The sequence below is a fragment of the Alosa pseudoharengus genome, unplaced genomic scaffold, assembly GCF_046254945.1.
Source record: "Alosa pseudoharengus isolate Yale_2024_CS ecotype anadromous, Long Island Sound unplaced genomic scaffold, YU_APseudo_1.1 YU_APseudo_1.1_scf_13, whole genome shotgun sequence".
In the NCBI taxonomy this organism is placed as follows: Eukaryota; Metazoa; Chordata; class Actinopteri; order Clupeiformes; family Clupeidae; genus Alosa; species Alosa pseudoharengus.
In genome coordinates, this window is record NW_027468598.1 from 22420078 (window position 1) to 22438967 (window position 18890).

At 43.5% G+C, this 18890-nt stretch overlaps 1 protein-coding gene across 6 annotated transcripts in view; it reads left to right on the top strand.

Annotated features, from left to right (window-relative positions):
• The first annotated feature begins 1163 nt into the window (after positions 1 to 1163).
• Positions 1164 to 18890, top strand: part of fli1 (Fli-1 proto-oncogene, ETS transcription factor) — a 30347-nt gene continuing 12620 nt past the window's right edge. The window contains exons 1-5 of one of the 6 annotated variants that reach the window (XM_076282541.1): positions 1164 to 1337; positions 4090 to 4202; positions 12360 to 12571; positions 13203 to 13354; positions 14338 to 14541. In XM_076282541.1, coding sequence (XP_076138656.1) covers positions 4131 to 4202; positions 12360 to 12571; positions 13203 to 13354; positions 14338 to 14541 — 640 coding nt within the window. In that variant the 5' untranslated portion in view covers positions 1164 to 1337; positions 4090 to 4130. The other 5 variants (XM_076282543.1, XM_076282544.1, XM_076282545.1 and 2 more) reach the window with 5 other exon arrangements.

Genomic DNA, 18890 nt, shown 5'->3' on the forward strand with positions numbered 1-18890 from the left:
GGGTGGACCCCACAACACTGTGAACTGGAGTTTTGAACTCCAACAAAGAAACATTTGCCATCCTCTTTTATTAAAGAATATATATATTCTTTAATAATATATATATATAGATAGATAGATAGATAGATAGATAGATAGATAGATATACTACAAGGCAAGATATAAAGTCAATTTTATCAATTATTCTGTAATCAACCATGGTCTTTGTACCACTGTCTTCTATCAAGTCAACAAATTAATCATCATATTCTAAAACAAACATGTTTGTAGCCTACTTACCTTACCTACCTTACCTACAAATACAGCAGTAAGATGCTACACTGTGTGATCTCGGAAGTTAGGCTAAATCAACTAGGCCACGTTTAAGTCTAAAATGTCATGGTTGAGCAGCTTCTTTCACTGTAAATTGGCCTGTTTCCTTCGAAGGAACTCTGCAGCCGAGGATATGAGCACTGCGTCGGAAATGGAGTTAGTGAACTGAGCAAGGTCAGGCACACAGGAAAGGAAAGCTCACAGGAGACGCGTGTCTTCGTCACGAGGCCGTGAAGTGGGGATCCTGTTGAAGCCGCCGAGTCCTTGGGGATCCATCACGACGAGTAGGGATCGTGAAACAAGTTTTAGTGCTTTATCTGGCTTCTGTGATAAGACTTGATGGTGCGCTCCTCGTACGTTAATAGGTATTGATCAACAACTGTTCACCCTGAAAGTATAGACGTAGCCTGAGTGTACCGATTAGTGAAAATATAAACAAATAGTAGCCTAGCCTATTACCTTAACAGGTTTATGCACAATATGAGTATCGATGCATATAATTCGTTCCTGAACAAAAGAAAGAGAGTAAAGTTGGCTAAATTCCCTTACATCACCATTCTTCTGACAACTGGTGATTGACATCTTATTCTGGTTTAAACGTTTAATCTCATATAAAATCAATATTATAAACCAGTGCCAATAGTATGACCTTTAGAATAGGTGTCTTAACACGTGGAATAGACTGCGGGCTGTCTTTCCATGGGAAACAAGGGGCCTCAAGGTTTTTGTTTTTTTATGGTGCTGTTACCATTTATGTTAGATTTCCCTTATTTCATGGTTCAATGAACTTGCAGCTTGGTCTGCCTCTTACACTAGAAGCAAGGGGAGGCTTGTCCCTTGTTCCTCATTGGTTGCCGACCGGTTGCTCTCTCATCGTTGAAGCATTCCCATTCATACATCCTCCTCTCCATACGGCTTCTCAAAATAACTTACTGTCATCCATGGTAACGACTTTTGTTTACGGGACTAATTTTGAAATTTGGGACTAATTAAAGCGAAAGACTCGACTGACAAAATAGGGGCAGGTGAGTGACAAAAAAAACGGCTTACCAATGTCAAAACGCTGTTAGCCTTTCTAAGTATCCTGTGTTGTGGGTTACTATAGGCTACTTAGAATGAATTGAAGTGTACAGAGATAGTTTTGTTTTGAACAAATAAATTATCTGCATTAAGCCATGTCATATGAAATGTCATATTTGTGTAGATGAAGTAGGCTACGTCTGTGCAGCGTGTCACTACTGTGTATTAGATTTGTAACGTAAATGCTTCGTTTTCCGTGTTATTTCGTATACTTTTTTGCGAAAAAAATGATGGTAGATGTGTTTTTGAAGTTTCAGCATTGGTTGAACCTGGAATGCAATGGCACGGCAGAATGTAGGCTATTGATTCGAAATAATCGTGTTGGTCTCGTTTATGATGGATAGCAGCACTCTGTCGTGAGAGGTAGGATGCTTAAAATGTAACACTAGAGGCTCTCGGCCCACGGTCTGTCTCAGAGGAAAGTCGGCGCAGTTATTTAACAGTCCTCCCGAGCCTCGAGCCGCCTAATTGGGTACAGCTGCGGAATTCTATGCTCTTTTACCGTTTAGAAATTGGATGCATTTGGGAAAGTTTATGAGGCGAACCCTGCCTATGCCTGCAGGAGCCCAAAGTCTAACACAGTACCTCTCTGCAACTATATATATTATGTACCTTATAAGCCTCTAGAATCGTTTATTTATGTTACAGGTTGGATGGCAGAAATGCAGAGGCTTCGGTTTTGCAATTAGATTTGTAACAGTGCCAATGTCTTTTTTTTTTTTTTGAATTGGGGGTGGGAGTGGGTGGGTTGGTGGGATGAATGAAATGAGAAATGTAAACAAACGTTTATTCTGAACAAAGTTAGCCCATCCGATCACTTAAGGTTTTTGAAGGAATATTTTCGATTACTAGGCTACATCAGTATGAGTACATATTTGTACCCCCCCCCTCCCCCCTTTCCTTTTGCATTGGAAATATGTAGTATGATTGGGAATATTAATATCTTATACAGTAGCATAGGTTATGTGGTCATGAAAGCCTAAAACAAACGTATTGTCTGTAGTAGTCTGATGTATTTCAAAGTTGGTTGCTTTAGTGGATATCTGGAATATTTTAGATGTAAAATGGTCAAATGTTGTCATTACATGTTAGGATGCTACATTTATGCATTCGTCTTCTACTTTGTTAAGCCCACTGGTGTTTTGTAGTCATGTCTCAAACACATCTCATGGATGTAATAGCTTATAGGCTAGTTGATCCTTTATGGTCTGCAGTTTTTAAAAATGAAGAAGCCTGCTGTAGCATTGACTGATGCTGTAAAGCTGACGAATCAGTTCCACGCTCAGTCTGTTTTGCAACAACTTGCCTGTAATACGGAACCATGTGAGCAGTGTAGAAGTTGTGGTGAAGTTTAGCCACAGCAGCAAATAAAACGTCCGTTCGTTTACATGATTCATTTCGTTGTGTTTTGTCAAGCAGATGACTTATTTTCGTTTCTCTGGCCTTGTACGGAATGTTAAATACTGCTAGTGCCAGCCTGTTCATAATTGCAAAGCGAAGGAAGGGCTAAAGACACCGTCCCCGAGGTGCCCTTTCACCCCAGACTTTGTAAGCTGCGCTTATTAAAGCGAAAAGTGCTTCAGTATGTGCTTACCCTCAGGACTAACAGAACAGGGAGCTAGAACTTTAGCACAGCTCGTTTTTATTCCAGTTGAAATCGACCAATCCTACCATAACACCTTCATGTGAGGAATTAATAATCAGCAATGAAGTTAGTGATTTAGCGGTTGTAATTACAAAGTTATAACAATAGGCTACTTGTATCTAGTTGTGAAATATTAAAAAACAAATCGGGAATTAATATTTAATAACTGCAACTCTGTCTATGTAGAGTGTTCTAAATTCCCTCTAAATTGAGGAGCTTGTTTACAAAAAGGTCTATTGAGTTGCCAGAAAAGGTGAATACAGTCCGTGTGCGTGTATTTTAATAGCCAACATCAAGTGTTTATGAACCAGTGGCGACCCTTGCGTTCTGTTTTGATGGAAGTGCATGGTCGCATTTAAAGCAACGCAAGGTGTTTCTCGTGCGTTATTGCTCCCCTTTGAGAGTGGATAGGCAGAGAGTTATGGTTTGGACTTCAACTGTTTGCTATTAAGACAGGAAGGGGATGCCAGTTTGTTGTCCAACGTTATGAAAGAAAACTTGCATTGTGCACAAGCTGCAAAAATATGCAGAGCTACAGGAAATTGCAAGGAAAGCCAGACGTCCAATGGTGAAGAGATGGCCTACGCCCATCAATGAATGAATAAAAGCATGAATGAATGGATGAATGAATCTCCAATATCATATATATATATTTATATGAATATGAAGTTTGGTTGATTTGCCTATCCACTGTTGGTCTTTAAGATGAACCGCTAAACTCATTGTTGGCCATAGACCTATGGCAACCCAGTTGGGATAATGGCAAAACTGATAGGCTATGGATCAGCGTGTGGTAACATTATATGCCTGTCTTTAAAAAACTGGAACCAAAAGACCATCCATGTCGTAAAGGATTTTAATATAGGCGGCAAATGTCTATAAAATGAAACCAAGATCCTAAATATCTTTCTTCCCTGAGTTTCGTGTTGACATGTGTTTCTGTATTAAGATGGTTGCAGTAAAAAAAAGTAACATAGCCTACACAGAGGCGTAGTTTGTGATATCTAGCATACATAACGACTTTATCTAATTCATTATACATTTTTTTTCAGGGGCGTTAATCGGCAACTTCACATTTCCGGCCTTTTGTCCAATGACAATGTTTCAGACCGTCCCTGATACATCGTCTTACGTCAAGGTAAGACAGCATCGTCCCTACGATAAGGTAATGTTGGATAACAAGTTGGGCCATTAATTATTGTGCTTTTTTGTTTTCACTGACTATTCGTTTTAAATCACAGTATCAAATGAAGCGTAAAATGGCAACTTGGTTTTCCAGAAACTGTTTTGCATATCTTGGGAAACATGGAAATTATGGAATAAAAGACTGGTTGCTAAATCAGACAATGTGATCATATAAACAACTATAAACAACTTTTCAAGCTGTCCTCATCTTTAAATCATAATAAACACAGAAATTAGGGGCTAGATAAAGTTTTTTTTTTTTACATGATCATGGAACTTCACCACTGCAACTCTTCCCTTGGTTTATTTTTTTCTTTAGTAGCCTATTGTATTTTTGAACATTTCCATTTTCCTTGAACCAGGTAGGTTTATCTAGCAACAGGGAATATTTACACAGTCTATTTATGTCAAAGACAACACTGTCATGCAATATCCCATATCATACTCCTTCAGCTTATCCACTCGCGTGCATGTGGACGGCTCCATGAAAATGAACTATTGTGCCTGGCAAAGCCATTCATTATATCTTTACAATCAACATATTTTCCAGCAGTGACTTGTTATGTTATGGAGACGTATTGCCCTCCACATAAGGGATCTTTTCATGCAGTCATATCATTTTTGTTGCTCTCCAGAAAGGCCGAGTTTCGGTTTGGGCACTGCGTTTGAAACTCATGAACAGTGTCTTATTTGTTTCGGGGGACACTGGGCTGCAAAGGAAAGTTTTAGAAGCACATTTTCATTGAAATCGTCTTTAACTACCATTTGAAAAGCCAGCAGACCGTCTTCTGTCAACAAACATGAAGACTTAAACAAAAAAACACAATTTATTTTCCTATTTATTTTGAATTGAAATATATATGTATTCTAGATGAAATGTTGGAATAAGTGTGCGCATCATTTCACCGTGTAATATTTAGAAATTATACAAAATGAAAGTGAATTCACTATAAGTAGCCTAACCAGAAAACAAATAACCCCCTATGTGAATACCGTCTTAATCATATTCTTCTTTGTCGTGTATAGCGAGAGGGATATTGGTGTGACCCAAGCACGCCTCAAGTCCAGTTTTAGAGAAATATTCTGCTTCATTCAAGCGAATCCACGGTTTAGCAGTGGTTTTGTTTGGTTAAGGCCAGGCGAGACTCGGGCTCTCCAATAAAAATAAATCTCAAATTAATTATGGCCTCGAGCAAGGGGCCAGACAGTTTGGACTTGTGTGCAGCAGTCTCCGTTTTTGCCTTCGGTATTTTTACTTTGGCTCTGTCTGTGCCCAGGAGAGGGGAAGGGGCTTACTAGAACTCTCAAGTCTAATGAACAATCTGAGAGGCGTGATCCATATCAGTGCTGTGTCGTGGTTAAAATAATATGTCTAAAAACGTTTGTCACAAGAGTGAATTTATTTCACTCCATTACGGTGTTTAAGTTTGTCACCATCAGGCCTTTTTTTATGTGGTCCATGTTAGCAAAATATTAGTACTGGATGTTACAAAACCAATTAGCCTACTAGAATGAAATAATAATAATAATAATAATAATAATAATAATAATAATAATAATAATGTATTATTGTTATTATTATAGGCCTGCATGTAGCCTATGACTTATTCTTTGCAAATTTGAAGTCGGCCAGGAAGCCTTTGTTGGCCTTGTCGCGAGCTCTTGCGGGTGACGAAGAGTAACCATTTCAAAACCCAACCCAACCCCAGTGGATTCCACCCACTTCACTCCGTTTCCAATAGTGTGGGGCTACTGGCTTCCCACAGGTCGTGGTTGGAAGAAATGTCTGGCTGTCAAATTCCAGCGTCGAGCCAGATGTTCTGTGGCTCGCTGTATAAACCAATGCGCCTCTGTTTATTGGCCTTCGAAAATGTTTGTTACCAGTGCATTCATCATTACCTACAAGTGCATACGGATTAGAAGTTGAAACACCTGGTATGTAGGCCTCTCATATGACCAGTTAGAGACAGCATAACATGCAGTTCATAAGTATTTGAATTGCCATGTTCTTCTATGATTTCAATAGTGAGTTTAAACTGATGGCAAAACTATACATCCCTATATAGCCTGTAAGTATCTCTTCTTGCCGGGTTGACTGCAGTTCATGTCTGCTGTGTATGTCAGAAAACTGTCATATCAATACCCTATAATTAATATGGTTCTGAGAGAGATCTCCTGCCCTTTCGTTCATGAGGCTGATTATGGTTGATTTTTGGTGGCTGGTTGTCAAACCACATAAACACAAGAGGCCATGGTCCATCAAAACATTGGTTACATTCAAAAAAGTAGGTAGGACTGTGGAGGTTTAAAGAAAGAAAAAACAATATTTATGGGTTGGATATCCATGCCTGTCGTGTGCTATTGAAATCATAGTCAACATCTGCCACAGTGGAGAAAGATACAATGGCAGACGTAGGCTACCTAGTGAAGCAAGTCTACTTTCAAGCGTTTTTGGAGGGATATATTTAAAGATTGAAAAGTTATAAGGTCGTTGGTTACAGCATCTCTTTCATCGCACGACCTCCCTTCTATGTATGTAGAAACCGTCTCGCCGTTTGGTCCCAGATAATGTCGTTTTAATTAAAGCAATAGTGCACCCTCAGCTCCCCCTCTAGGGAAACACATGTTTCGACCCTTAAGACCTCCCCTCCATGAAACGGTATCACTCTTTCACAAGGAAAAATATTTTACCTTGGATGCAAAATGCCTTGGTTGCAAAATGCCTTGGTAGATGTGACACTGAACAATGCAGTGCGTAAAAGCGTAAAAATGCATGCACCGACAATTTCTTTAGAATCATTTTGGGCATTCAATGTATATAGGAACCGAACAAGGCACCTCTTTTGTAAACAGTTGCACGATTTACCTGAATGGGTCTATTATATGAAAGTTGGATGAATAATTTTTTTTTTTTAAAAAGAGGATTGTAGGCCTACTCTGCACAGAGTAAAGAGGCAGCCTCTAAATGGTTAAACAAGGTGTCTCCCTTAATTATGCTGCGCTGCGCTAGCCTCAGGCAGGAGAAGCCTTGACCCCTAGCAGGATCCAGATGTGGTGGTCTCGAGGGGGGCTCTCCCCCTGCAGACCCCCAAGTCGTAAGCAGACAGGCCGGGCCGTCTGTCAGTCGCGGCGGCGCAAGCTCTGTTTCGCCGAAGTGCAGCCGCTCCCTCAGGCACGGCCCTCTTGGTCTGGGGTCTGGTCACGTTCCGCGCTGGCTCCATGTCTAGCATCTGCGCTGAAATAATGCGCCTGAATTGATGAGGGCTATTTGAGAAGGTAGAGAAAACGCATGGGGGTGGGGTCTGCGGACATATAAGCATTGCTTGTGAGAGGAAGAAAGTTTCTCTGTGGAGTTAACAAATCCTTTCTATTTTGCCCCCGCAACATATTCAATTTCAGCATACCACGAACTTATAGTAACAGCAGAATATTTCATGACAGTGATATAAACAGCAGTAAAGTCATCTGCAAGACAGATAATTATCATATGAATAGCCTACTTTTAATCTGTTGATGAGTGGTTGCAGTTACCACATACAATCATAATGGAAGATGTGCATATGCAGCCTTTGTTTTCTTTTTCAACTTTTTTCAACTCGTGCGCCGTTTTCCCATGCAAACCTAGAGCATAAATCTTGGAAGTGTACAATCCATCATATTTCACCCCCGTGCTTAATAGCAGACGCACACGTGTAGAGCAGATCCGTGCAGTGCCGTGTCTGGGGCGCTGCGGGCTTGGTTTCATTAATGGTATTTCAAGGGAACTACAGAGCATTGGACGTCCTCTATAAAGGCTAGATCGCCCAAGTCTCCGCCACAGGTACCTTACATTTGTATTTCTCTCCTTTGATTTACAGGTCTTTAATCTACACTGTCAAGGAGGACATCTGTCGGCCTTGGAAGTTATATCTCTATATCTTATCGTACATTTGCCAAGGAAACTAGTGCCTGAGGAGAAAATACAAATTTTAACTTTGTAGTCGTAATTCACGTCAAATTGAAATAGACATTAAAGCTCTGTGAACTAGCATGTTAGAACAAAACAGCAAAAAAGTTGTAAAATGTTCATATAATCTTGGCTGTCTTTGATTGTGTTATGGAAGTATTTCCGCGAAATTAAACAAAATTGAATTGGTAATTAAAATGAGAACACAGAAACTGCAATTCCTGATAGTTCAGTGAAAACAAACAAGCGAATGTTCAAAATGCAAGGGAATGGCAAGCATCCAGTAAATATTTCCAAGTACAAACATCTAAAGAGGAAAGCAACTCCATTGTTTTCGCCGCTTATCTCCTTGGGACAAGTATCCTGCTTTTTGGTGCCGTAATGAAGGCAGGGCTTTGCAGTGACACACATTGCTTCCTTCTCAAGAGCAGTGACTTCACTTCCCAAATTTAGAGGAAAAAAACCATCCGGTTAACTGTCTCTTTCTCTCCGAGACATACCGGGGGCTGGAATTAATTCAGGATCGTGTCATGTTTGGAATATTGTTGGGGTCCACTGAAAATTGCGCAAAATGGACGGAACTATTAAGGTAAGGGTGGAGGACGGGGTGTTCGATTTTGTGGAAGCTTTCTTTTCGGGAGTTGCGCCTCCTGACTGTACGGGTTGTTCTGTCGGTTAGCAGCGCAAAGCTCGCCAGTCGACTCTACTTTTACTTCTCGCGCTACCGCTAGATTTCCTTCGTTTTTCCTCTTTCTTCCATGTTTCCTTTTCCTTAACAACGAAACTCTGATGAAAGTTTGAAAAACTGCGAGGAGATGCCGGACCGTTAGATGGGATCTACTCTCGAATTTGGACCAAGCGCACAGTGACGGTAGACGCACGTCTGGGATTAAGTTGGAAAAAAATGCTATTTTGCTGGAGAAATGGATGTACGTTCCTCACCACCAGACAGATACACATACGTTACCCGCAAAACCATGGAATAGCCTATGGGATGTAGCAGAAATATGCGTTGTGGCATAAGTGATCTAGATATATGCGTGGGTTAGTAAAGATATGTAGCGTGGGCACAGCGATGTGGCTGCGCAATAGTGGTGGCACCGCGCCCGGGATCTGTTCACCATTCACGGGTCAAAACGCAGACGATCACGCCGAGCCCACCCACAATAAGTCAAATAAGATATCTGTCGGTGATGTAAAGGATAGGACTTTGTTCAGAGACAACGTCTGCGAGTGTGCATGCTATAAGTGCTCGTGCTATAAGTGCTCTAAACGTAAAGCTGCCGTGTTTTGATGATTGTGGCGGTATTTCATGAGGGTAAGGACAAGACGTGTTGTTGTGGTCAAATCATCGTATTTTTGGATTAAGAGGTGCGGAAATCACTGTTGGCATGTTTTGATCTGAATGTTAGCCGCGCAGTTCACAGATTGCTGCAAAATGGCATACGTGGTTAAACGTGTGTGAAAAGTAAAGATCATGGTATCATAGCCTGGTTTTACGGTGAATGGCCAGGTGAGGCTTGCGCCCAGAGAGCCTCGTTACGGGAATAGGCACTTTTAGCCTATATTGTAAGAAATTGCTTCAGTATCCGTCATGTTTGAAGTTGGTCTGCATCAGTCAGAAGTGTCTATTTTGTGCCTGTTTACAATCCCCAAGAAGTATGTATAAAAAAAAATAACGTAACGTTTTTTTTTTTCGAGAGTTCCTGTGGTTAAAGTATTTAGACTCTTAGGGTGGTGTGTGTTTGGGGACCAAGGGCTCATTCGTCTTGAATATCTGATTTTCAACCACCTGTTGTGATTTCAGACAGAAAAACAGTGCATAATGAAATAGATTATACAGGAAAACAAGTCATAAAATTCTGAAAACACACAGAACTGTTTGGAAATTCCTGTAATAAATCGAGCTGTAATAATAATAATAATAATAATTATTATTATTATAGTAATAGTAATAATAGTTGCAAGGTGTTTTCAGTTAGCCTGTTATATATTTTGAGGTTGTTTCTCTGTTGTACTTTGTACTGAGGCCACCCATCCAAGGGAGGGGGGTATCAAGTCATTTAGAGTTTCCTGCTCAGCACAATCTAGTTTCCCGTCAGGTTTCCCTTTCCTCCCCAAACAAAAGACAGGAATGCCTCCTGCATCACCACTAGCATGTGTCCTGGGTGGAAAGGATGAATCCACCCTAACCTACCCATATGACTCACTGGAAGTACCTCTGATAGGATTGGCAGCCACCACATATTTTATACCTGCCCCTATAGACTGCAAAATCATTTGCACAAGCCCTCTTTATTTCACAGGGAGATGTCATGTCATTAGACATTTAATCAGGTAATCCTTCCAGTTCTTGTACCAATAGCTGTGCAAATGTTTATAACACTAGGTCAATGAGTGATATTCCTTGAATATTACTGTCTGCAGTTCCAAAATAGATCAATAGATCTTTTCATGGTGAAATTGTTTAGAGAAGAAAATATTCATGTATAATAGTATATGTAAAATAGTCAAGTATTTTGATTGGAGATAGTCTGACCCTCCAGGCTATGGTGTCTCTTCTTCTCCTCAACCTGCCTTACTATGGCTGGATAGTTTAATCAGATTCTGGGTGCAAAAGTGCTGTACGTAATCCTGGTAAAGAGGCCTTGTCTGAGCCATGCCAACGTACAGCAGCTCTCCCATTCGGGCCGTTGTTTCGCTGCACTGTGCATGTATGGAATTAGATTTTCCTATTTTTAAAACCCACTGTAATCTTGGGAAAGCATGACTGCCAATCATGAATTACATGGTGGTGGCTGATATGCCTCCGAGAAAGTAACGTGCAACAGTCATAATAGCAGTGTTGCCCTTATCTGGCACAGGCGAGGCATTCCTACACTTCTCCATACTTATCGTGCACCAGCTCTGTGGCGTGCGCCATAGTGATAGTGGAGAATGGAGATGATGTTTTGCTGGACCAGGCAGTGTTGGCGCTGCTGTTCAAATCAATGTAGTTGGTTTAAGAGTGACAAAGGTCTTGGACTAGACTCGAGCATTAACAACAAAGTCTGTAGATTCAGAAGGTCAGCATGGTGGTGACGAAGGATGACCGCTGAAGACTCAGCCACTCGCATCATGAGTTGTCTTTCTGTGTAACCACAAATTAGAGGAAAACTGTGGCTAAGCTAATAATGTCAATCCCACCTCTATTCTCTACTGCTAGAAAAGATCACTATGAATGCTATGGAAATATGTTACTTCATGGAAGAGTGAACATGTGAGTGTGTTGCACCCATCTATCTATTTGTATCCAATGTTGTTAGCATGTTTGTCTTTCTCCTATCTTTGAAATGGACAGGATTTTTTTCTATAATGTTTGAGGGACGAAGATGATTGGTGCTTAGTGATGCCTCTGTTGTTTGCACGACATGGACAGGGCTATGGGTGGGTATCAGGCTGTGGATATGAGCAGGTGCAGGTCTTGGCAGGTGGTTCTGACACAGAGGGAACGAGTGAGAGGAAATATATTTCACTCTCTCTGGCTTCGAAGGGGTTCAGTAAGGGAAGCAGGCTAAGAGAGAGCGAGAGAGAGAGAGAGAAAAGAATAGCAATCAGCTAAAAGTTGTGAATGATGGGGGAGGGGGGAAGAATGAAAAAGAAAAATGCCACCGTTTCCTCAGGCAGTGGCAAGTGCACACGCAGACGGCGCGCGTGTGTGTGAACACGGCATGGCACGGTTACAGCATGATCGGAAATCAGAGGGGGAAAAGCACTGGGTTTCAGAGGGGGCCTGTCTGTGCGTTTGTTTTGTTTAATAAAGCTACATCATTCCAGCTGAGCTCCTGCTATACAGGGGTCAACGCAGGAATGACCTCTGATGAATCATCAGGACTCACTGGCCCCTGTTGTCTTTTCCTCTGTCTTTCTTTTTTCCACAGTTAAAAACGGATCTGATGTTCAAGGCCTCTCTGAGAGCAGACATGATGACAATAATTTATGACCACATGAAGAATGACAGACACAGCATAAGCCAGAATCTAACACTTTGGATCATGAATTTCTGTTTCCTGTCAAACCTGATAGCATTTTGTAGGCTGCATATGGTTGTGTTCACTTCACAGTTGCAAGCCAGAAACGTAGGATGTGCTTGATATTAGATGTTTTTTTCCCCCGTTATGTCGTGCTAACAGTTCTCCCTTCTGTCCCTAGGAGGCGCTGTCAGTGGTAAGTGAAGACCAGTCCCTGTTTGAGCCTCCTTACGCTGCTGCGGCTCCTCTACCCAAGACAGACATGACTGCATCCAGTGCACAGGACTATGGACAGCCACACAAAATCAACCCCTTGCCCCCTCAACAGGAGTGGATTAACCAGCCGGCCCGGGTCAACGTCAAGCGCGAATATGACCACATTAATGGCTCCAGGTAGGACATGAATGTGATGTTATTCATGCCAGCAGCCTAAACCAATCAGTTTTTTCAGCTTTTGTGTTTGAGAGTGCCAGTTTGAATGAGCATATGCCTATTTTGACATGCACTGACCTATCTTTTTTCCGACTTGTGGTTAACCTGGCCATTTATGCTCTTGTTTCTTTCTATTTAAAGTCTAATAAAAAACTGGTCCAAAGGAGAATCACTGCCTTGTTATCCATGAGCTAATTAAATAAATAGGCTAGTATATTTTGGTCTTGCAGTAAAGTGATTCTGTGGCTATTACGTAGTCACTTTGGAAGCACTGATATTGTCTAGATGCTCCTTTGTTTTTCCTATCTGACTCTGTCAGTGATGAAATGGGCCTGAACTTTGAAACTGCTATTTGTCCTCCCAACAAATCCCTACAGTCAAACTCCATCTCATTTAGGGGCCTATAGGTGTGTGCGTGTTTGATGTGCAGCTCATACCATCAACAAGCATCAGTCTTTGTGTCGATCTTGTACAATGCCAGAGCTCTATGGCTTTAGTTCTTAGAGTTCTTACAGTTGCTGTCTGTCTGGCTTTGATGAGTGTATGTTATAGTGATCAGTAATGCATAACCCTGTGGTGTCTGTGTGTCCAGGGAGTCCCCGGTGGACTGCAGCGTGGGCAAATGCAATAAGATGGCGGGAGGCTCAGACGTTACACAGATGGGCTATGGGAATTACATGGACGAGAAGAACGCGCCCCCACCGAATATGACCACCAATGAGAGAAGAGTTATAGTCCCAGCAGGTAATAACCATCTAATCATATGTGCTTCCAACAGATGACATTTTTATAAACATGGTCATAAATTTAGTCTTTTGTTTTATGTGCTTAGTTAGTGTGTGCTTCATTCGTGGAATTCAGTACCCTTATTTCGGCAACTCACCTCAAAACATGTCTAATCGTCATAAATGTGCTAATTTACTATAAATGCTTTTATTACCTCAGCTTTGCTTTAGCAGGGTCATGGGTTAATATTGTGTGATGCCTTAGCTAGTTTAATTTGCCTCTGGCTGACTCGTAACAGATTGGCAGTGCAAACACGCAACATAGCTTCAGTACTGTAGACCAACTGATGCAACACACACAGTCGGCTTCAGATGTTTATGAGTGATATTTTGGATGTTTTTTTTGGGTTATCACTGCTCTTGAAAGTCAACAATGAGTGGAACAAGTGCTGTTTTAAAAAACTGACTTTGAGAAAAGACAAGCTGATTTTGTTATCAGCATTAGCTTTTGTATCACAGGCCATGAATGTCGTCTTTCGTAACTGTTTTCAGTGGGACTGACCATCATTCCTATTCTTAGTAAGCCTGTTTTGGTACCATTTGTGTTTTGTCAATTTTTTCCTGCTTCACTCAACCATCTAGAAATGTCTCCCCATATTCTTAGTTTCAATAAACAGCCTGCCCTAGTAGTACAGAGTATGCAATTTATAGATCAAAATGATTTTCCTAACCATAGTGAAAACACAGAGGCACTTCAGAGATATTCAGGGCAAGTGCAGAGGTGTATGGGGGCTTTTTCGTAAATATACCACGCCCTTCATAGACTTCAGCCTGAACTATGACTGATTCAATAAACAGAGTATACTGTATATTCTGGATAGAAACAGACTCATGCCATAGATTAATCTGCCATCTGCAAATCTCAGATTTATGTCAGTATCTTTGCCTATTGCTTAAATCGTCTAGATAACTGTTTTGTTTGTTTTCTTGTTTGTTTGTCAGATCCATCACTGTGGTCCCCGGATCATGTGCGGCAGTGGCTGGAGTGGGCCATCAAGGAGTACGGGCTGGTGGAGATAGACACAGCCATGTTTCAGACTACGGACGGCAAGGAGCTGTGCAAGATGAGCAAGGAGGATTTCCTGCGGCTCACCACAGCCTACAACGCAGAAGTCCTGCTCTCACATCTCAATTACCTCAGGGACAGTAAGTGCCACCATCATCTCAGCTACCTCCACCACCACTGTTCCTCTATTTTAAGTTACATTTCTGGAGCTTTTTGTAGGGTTTTATTCGATAGGTCAATGAGTGGACAGCAAATGAGTGGAAGAGGGAAATGGGGAGTGGGTTCGGTAAATGACCTTAGGTCAGATTCAAACATGGGTACTCATGATGGGCACTGAGCCAATGCGACCTAGTCACTACTGTTTAAGATGTTCGAGAATGTGTTCATTTAGGATTATTCACTTTAAAATACCATCAGATTGACCATTACTGTTGGGGTCTTCGAAATTGTGGTGGCGTTCCTCATCAGAGAGGGTTATTGTCCTTCAGGGATGTCTATGTAGCGATGAGTCAAAGACATGTTTTATCGTGTCTTGTGAGGTATCAAGGTTTCTTTTCCTTGCTCGAGTTACGCACCAGGAAGTGTCCGCTTTACATCCCGACTGATTCCTGCTTATTTCATCGGAGGGGTTTTGCTTTCTTTGGCAAAGCAGAGGCAACCATGAAGAATTTATCCCTCCTTTCCCCCCCAACCCCCCTCCCCCCGTAGATAACCATCCTGTCCAAACCCTCTCCCCGTCCGAGTGCCCGCAACCACATACTGCTCTGCACGAGGGGGCCCAGGTGCATAGCCTCGGGAGCCCAGCGAGGCCCTCCCCTACCCTGCCTCGGCACGGGAAAGTTTATCCCTAATTTACAGTGGAGGCAACTCCACCAATTTCACTTTCTTCATCTTTTCTTTTTCTTTCCCCTCTTCTTGTCTTTTTTTTGTTCTTCTTTTTTTTCTTCCTGTCCTGGCTCGTGTTCCACCGCTCTCATCATCTTCTTTTCTCCAGTTTCTTGTGATATTTCTACCAGAGGCTGTTCTCGCTATTATTGCTTCCCATGCTTGCTACAAAAGAGCCACTGGCCAGCGCATAAAGCTCAGCATGCTAATGCCATCTATAAGCAAACCGTCTCGGAGACACGGTGCATCTGTGCACACGTGTCCATTTTCTGGAAGCTATGTGGAAAAAGAAACAAGCGCTGAGATGCAACCAAGTGCTGACCGGCAGTCCTCCCTAGTCGCTGCAGATTTTGTTTGCATAAATGTGGGCATCAAGTTTTGTTTGCATTTAAAAAAGGGGAAAAAATGCAAGCACCGTGGGAGAAGTTTCAGGGGCTTTTGCGCGCTGACTGATCCTCTCAGGCCAGCGACTGTGTACTGTACGCCTGTGAAGGTCAGCCTCTGACGCCATGCGCCTTCAGACCGGCACAAGGCTGCAGCTGGCCGCCGCTAACATTATGACATACACTTAGCGCGGGTGGAGTCCCCACTGAGCTGACGATTCTAGCGGGCTCCGATGAGAGAAGAAGCAGAAGAAGAAAAAGAAGTCCAAAAAAGAAGAAGAAGCAAAAGACGAAGAAGAAAAAAAACAGTTGATGGGCAGGGCTGTGATGTAATGGGAACTTTATTCCGTGGGTGTCAACGGTTTTCTGTCGGTGGCAAGGGCCAAGAGTGTGTGTGGAAGCTCTGCACACATAACGGGCCCATTGTACAGAGTCAGGAGAAAGTTTGGTGTCTCTCACTGCCACCCCCCCCTCCCCCTCCGTCTTTTTTTCAGAGGAGAAAAGAGGGAGGGAAGGCAAGTTTTCATTAGGGATGGTTGCCTCAGGACTTACGCGGGCTTAGGTGCAGTGCATCGGTGCTCCATCGTCCACTCTCCCTTTGATTTAGTTATTGTGTGTTTTGGATGAAGAAGAAGTGGGCTTCGGAATCCTCCATTCTGCGATTGAAATTGCCTTGGACAGCAGCCCAAGTGGAATAAAATAAAAAGAAGGGAGGAGAGGAGGAAAAAAGTTTTTTCTCTCGTCTCATGTCTTCCTGGCCAGTCACTTATTTTTTTAGGTTCGCTGAATGTTTGTGTGTGTGCGTGTTTATGTGTACATGGGGTATGCGTATGTGTGTGTGAGAGAGAGAAGAAGAGAGAGAAAGAGAGAGAGAGAGAGAGTTTGCGTGTGTGTGGCGGGCATGTTTATGTAGATGTATGTGTGTGTGTGAGTTTGTGTCACAGTGAGTAAAGTGAGTGAGTACGTGCGTGTCGGGGTGGGGTCTGGTCTTCGGACCCCGGGGATTGCGATTTGAAACCAAAGCCGATCTCTTTTTCCTCCCGTAACACAAACAAACACAATCAGGGACAAGCAGCAAAGCATCCAGAGCAAAGACCTCTGGCTTTGCTCACGCGGGGCCAGGACTGCTCCCAGCTTACCCGCTTACCGAGACACCGCGCCATTCGGCAGACCCTGGAAGCATTTAGTGATTACCGGCCTGCAAAGTGTCTGGTCCTGCGGCTCCCACTTGACCTGACACTGGGCAGTGTGCGTGTGTGTGTGCGTGTGTGTGTGGGAGTGTGTGGGTGTGTATGAGCGTATGTGTGAGTAGTGTGTGAGTAATCTGTGCATGTGTGTGTGTTTGTGTGTCTGCAGCGTAATCATGTCACACACATCTGTGTACATTATGCGCGTTTACTTGTGTTTATTCAAAGTCTGATTATCATTCCTGAGTGTCATTAAGCTTGTACACACTGGAGCAGGGCAGGGACAACCAAACCCCCCCCCCCCCCTTCCCAAAGTCACACACGCACACACACACACACACACTCACACACACATACTAACCTCAGTCCATACGAGAAGCTGCATGGTCTGTGCTGACTCACACACTGACCGAAGGTGGGAATATGAAAGCGATGCGAACAGCAGGCTTTTCTCTGTGTATGTGGGGCTTTTGTTTCCAGCTGCAAACAGTAAGGTGGGGGGAAGGGGTAGCAAGAGAGAGAGGAGAGCCTTGGTTACACTTGTGCTTGAGTGTGTGTGTGTGTGTAAGTGTGTGTGTGTGTGTGTGGTGTGCATGTGTGTGTGGTGTGCATGTGTGTGATTTCGCCTTCATTGCTGGTCACTTATCCAGATTTTTATAAGCGATCGCCGCCCACTCGCCAATGTGCTTTCAATTTGGCCGCAATTTGAGAATTTGCTCAAATTAGTCTGTCGGGGAGAAGGCGGAGGACTGCTGTTGGGTTTATCGCGGCCGGGCGAAAGTCGGGAAGGTTTGATACCACATGTGCTGGATCGCGCCACAGGCTCCAAGCCCCATCGGGGAGCCAGAGAGGAGAGAGAGGGGGCGAGGGTGCTGCTTTGGAGGCATCGGGACCCGTGGAGAGCCGGGAGGGTGGGGAGGTGTGTTTTATAGCTGGAGGTGGCCATGATGGAAGGGCCGACGGGTTCTGCCGAGAGAGCTCGTTTTTTCCGCGGCGCGGCAGCAGCAGGCCCACCGCCTGGATTTACGGGAAGCAGCGACGGGAGTGATAAGTCGCACTGGGGACGCTGGGAGTCCCTCGATAGTTTATGCAGACCATAAACATGTGTGCTAAGGGGGCCCTGGTGTTCACTCCCTCCCCTATCCAACCCCTCCACTCTCTCTCTCTCTCTCTCTCTATCCACTTCTCTCCCCCTCCATCTTCGCAAGCCACTCTGTCTTTCTTTCACCCTCTTCCATGTCTGCCCTCACTCTCTTCTCCGCTCCATTCCTCCCTTTCCCATTCCGCTCATAAGAAGTGGAGGCTCCACAAATGGCAGATTAGCACCCGAGTGTGGGGGTTTTGCTCAGCTTGTCTGTCGCTGATAGATATTCTGCTACTGGGCTGTGCTTTCTCTCACTGTGTGTGTGTGTGCGTGCATGTGTGTGTGTGTGTCTGTGGCTATAGTTAGTGCACGCCGGTTGGGTCATCTCGCCTTCCTTTCGGTCTGTGTGTGGTGCTGAGAACAAACCCCCCCAAACCTGGCTTCCGAGGAGTGTGAATAGTACGCTCGGCGTATTTCTAAGAGGTTGCGGTTTTTGGTCTGCGTGCCTCCCCTCTGTCTAGTGAGTGATGACAGGACTGCCCAGCCCAGGAGTTGGCATGGAGGCCATGCCCGCTAACTGAATCAAAAGGTTGTCGCCCATTATTATGACTGCGACCCGAGGCATTTATTTCTCTTGGGATTTGGGCTCGTTTCTTAAGAGCAGGAAGGGACATCCGAGCGGCCATCACTCAGAGAGAGGAGCACTGGAACGAGATGCAGATGGATGGGTTATGTAATGAAACAGACTGCGTGCAGATGTGAGGCGTAGAGAAGAAGAGCTCTCTCTCTCTCTCTCTCTCTCTCTCTCTCTCTCTCTCTCTCTCTCTCTCTCTCTCCCCTGCTCCCGTCACATCACTGAGATCTGTTTGTTATTCTGGGGGGAGAGCGCGTCCAAACAAACAGCCGAAAAGGCCAAATCTTCCACAAAAAACACATGCAGAGACACATGC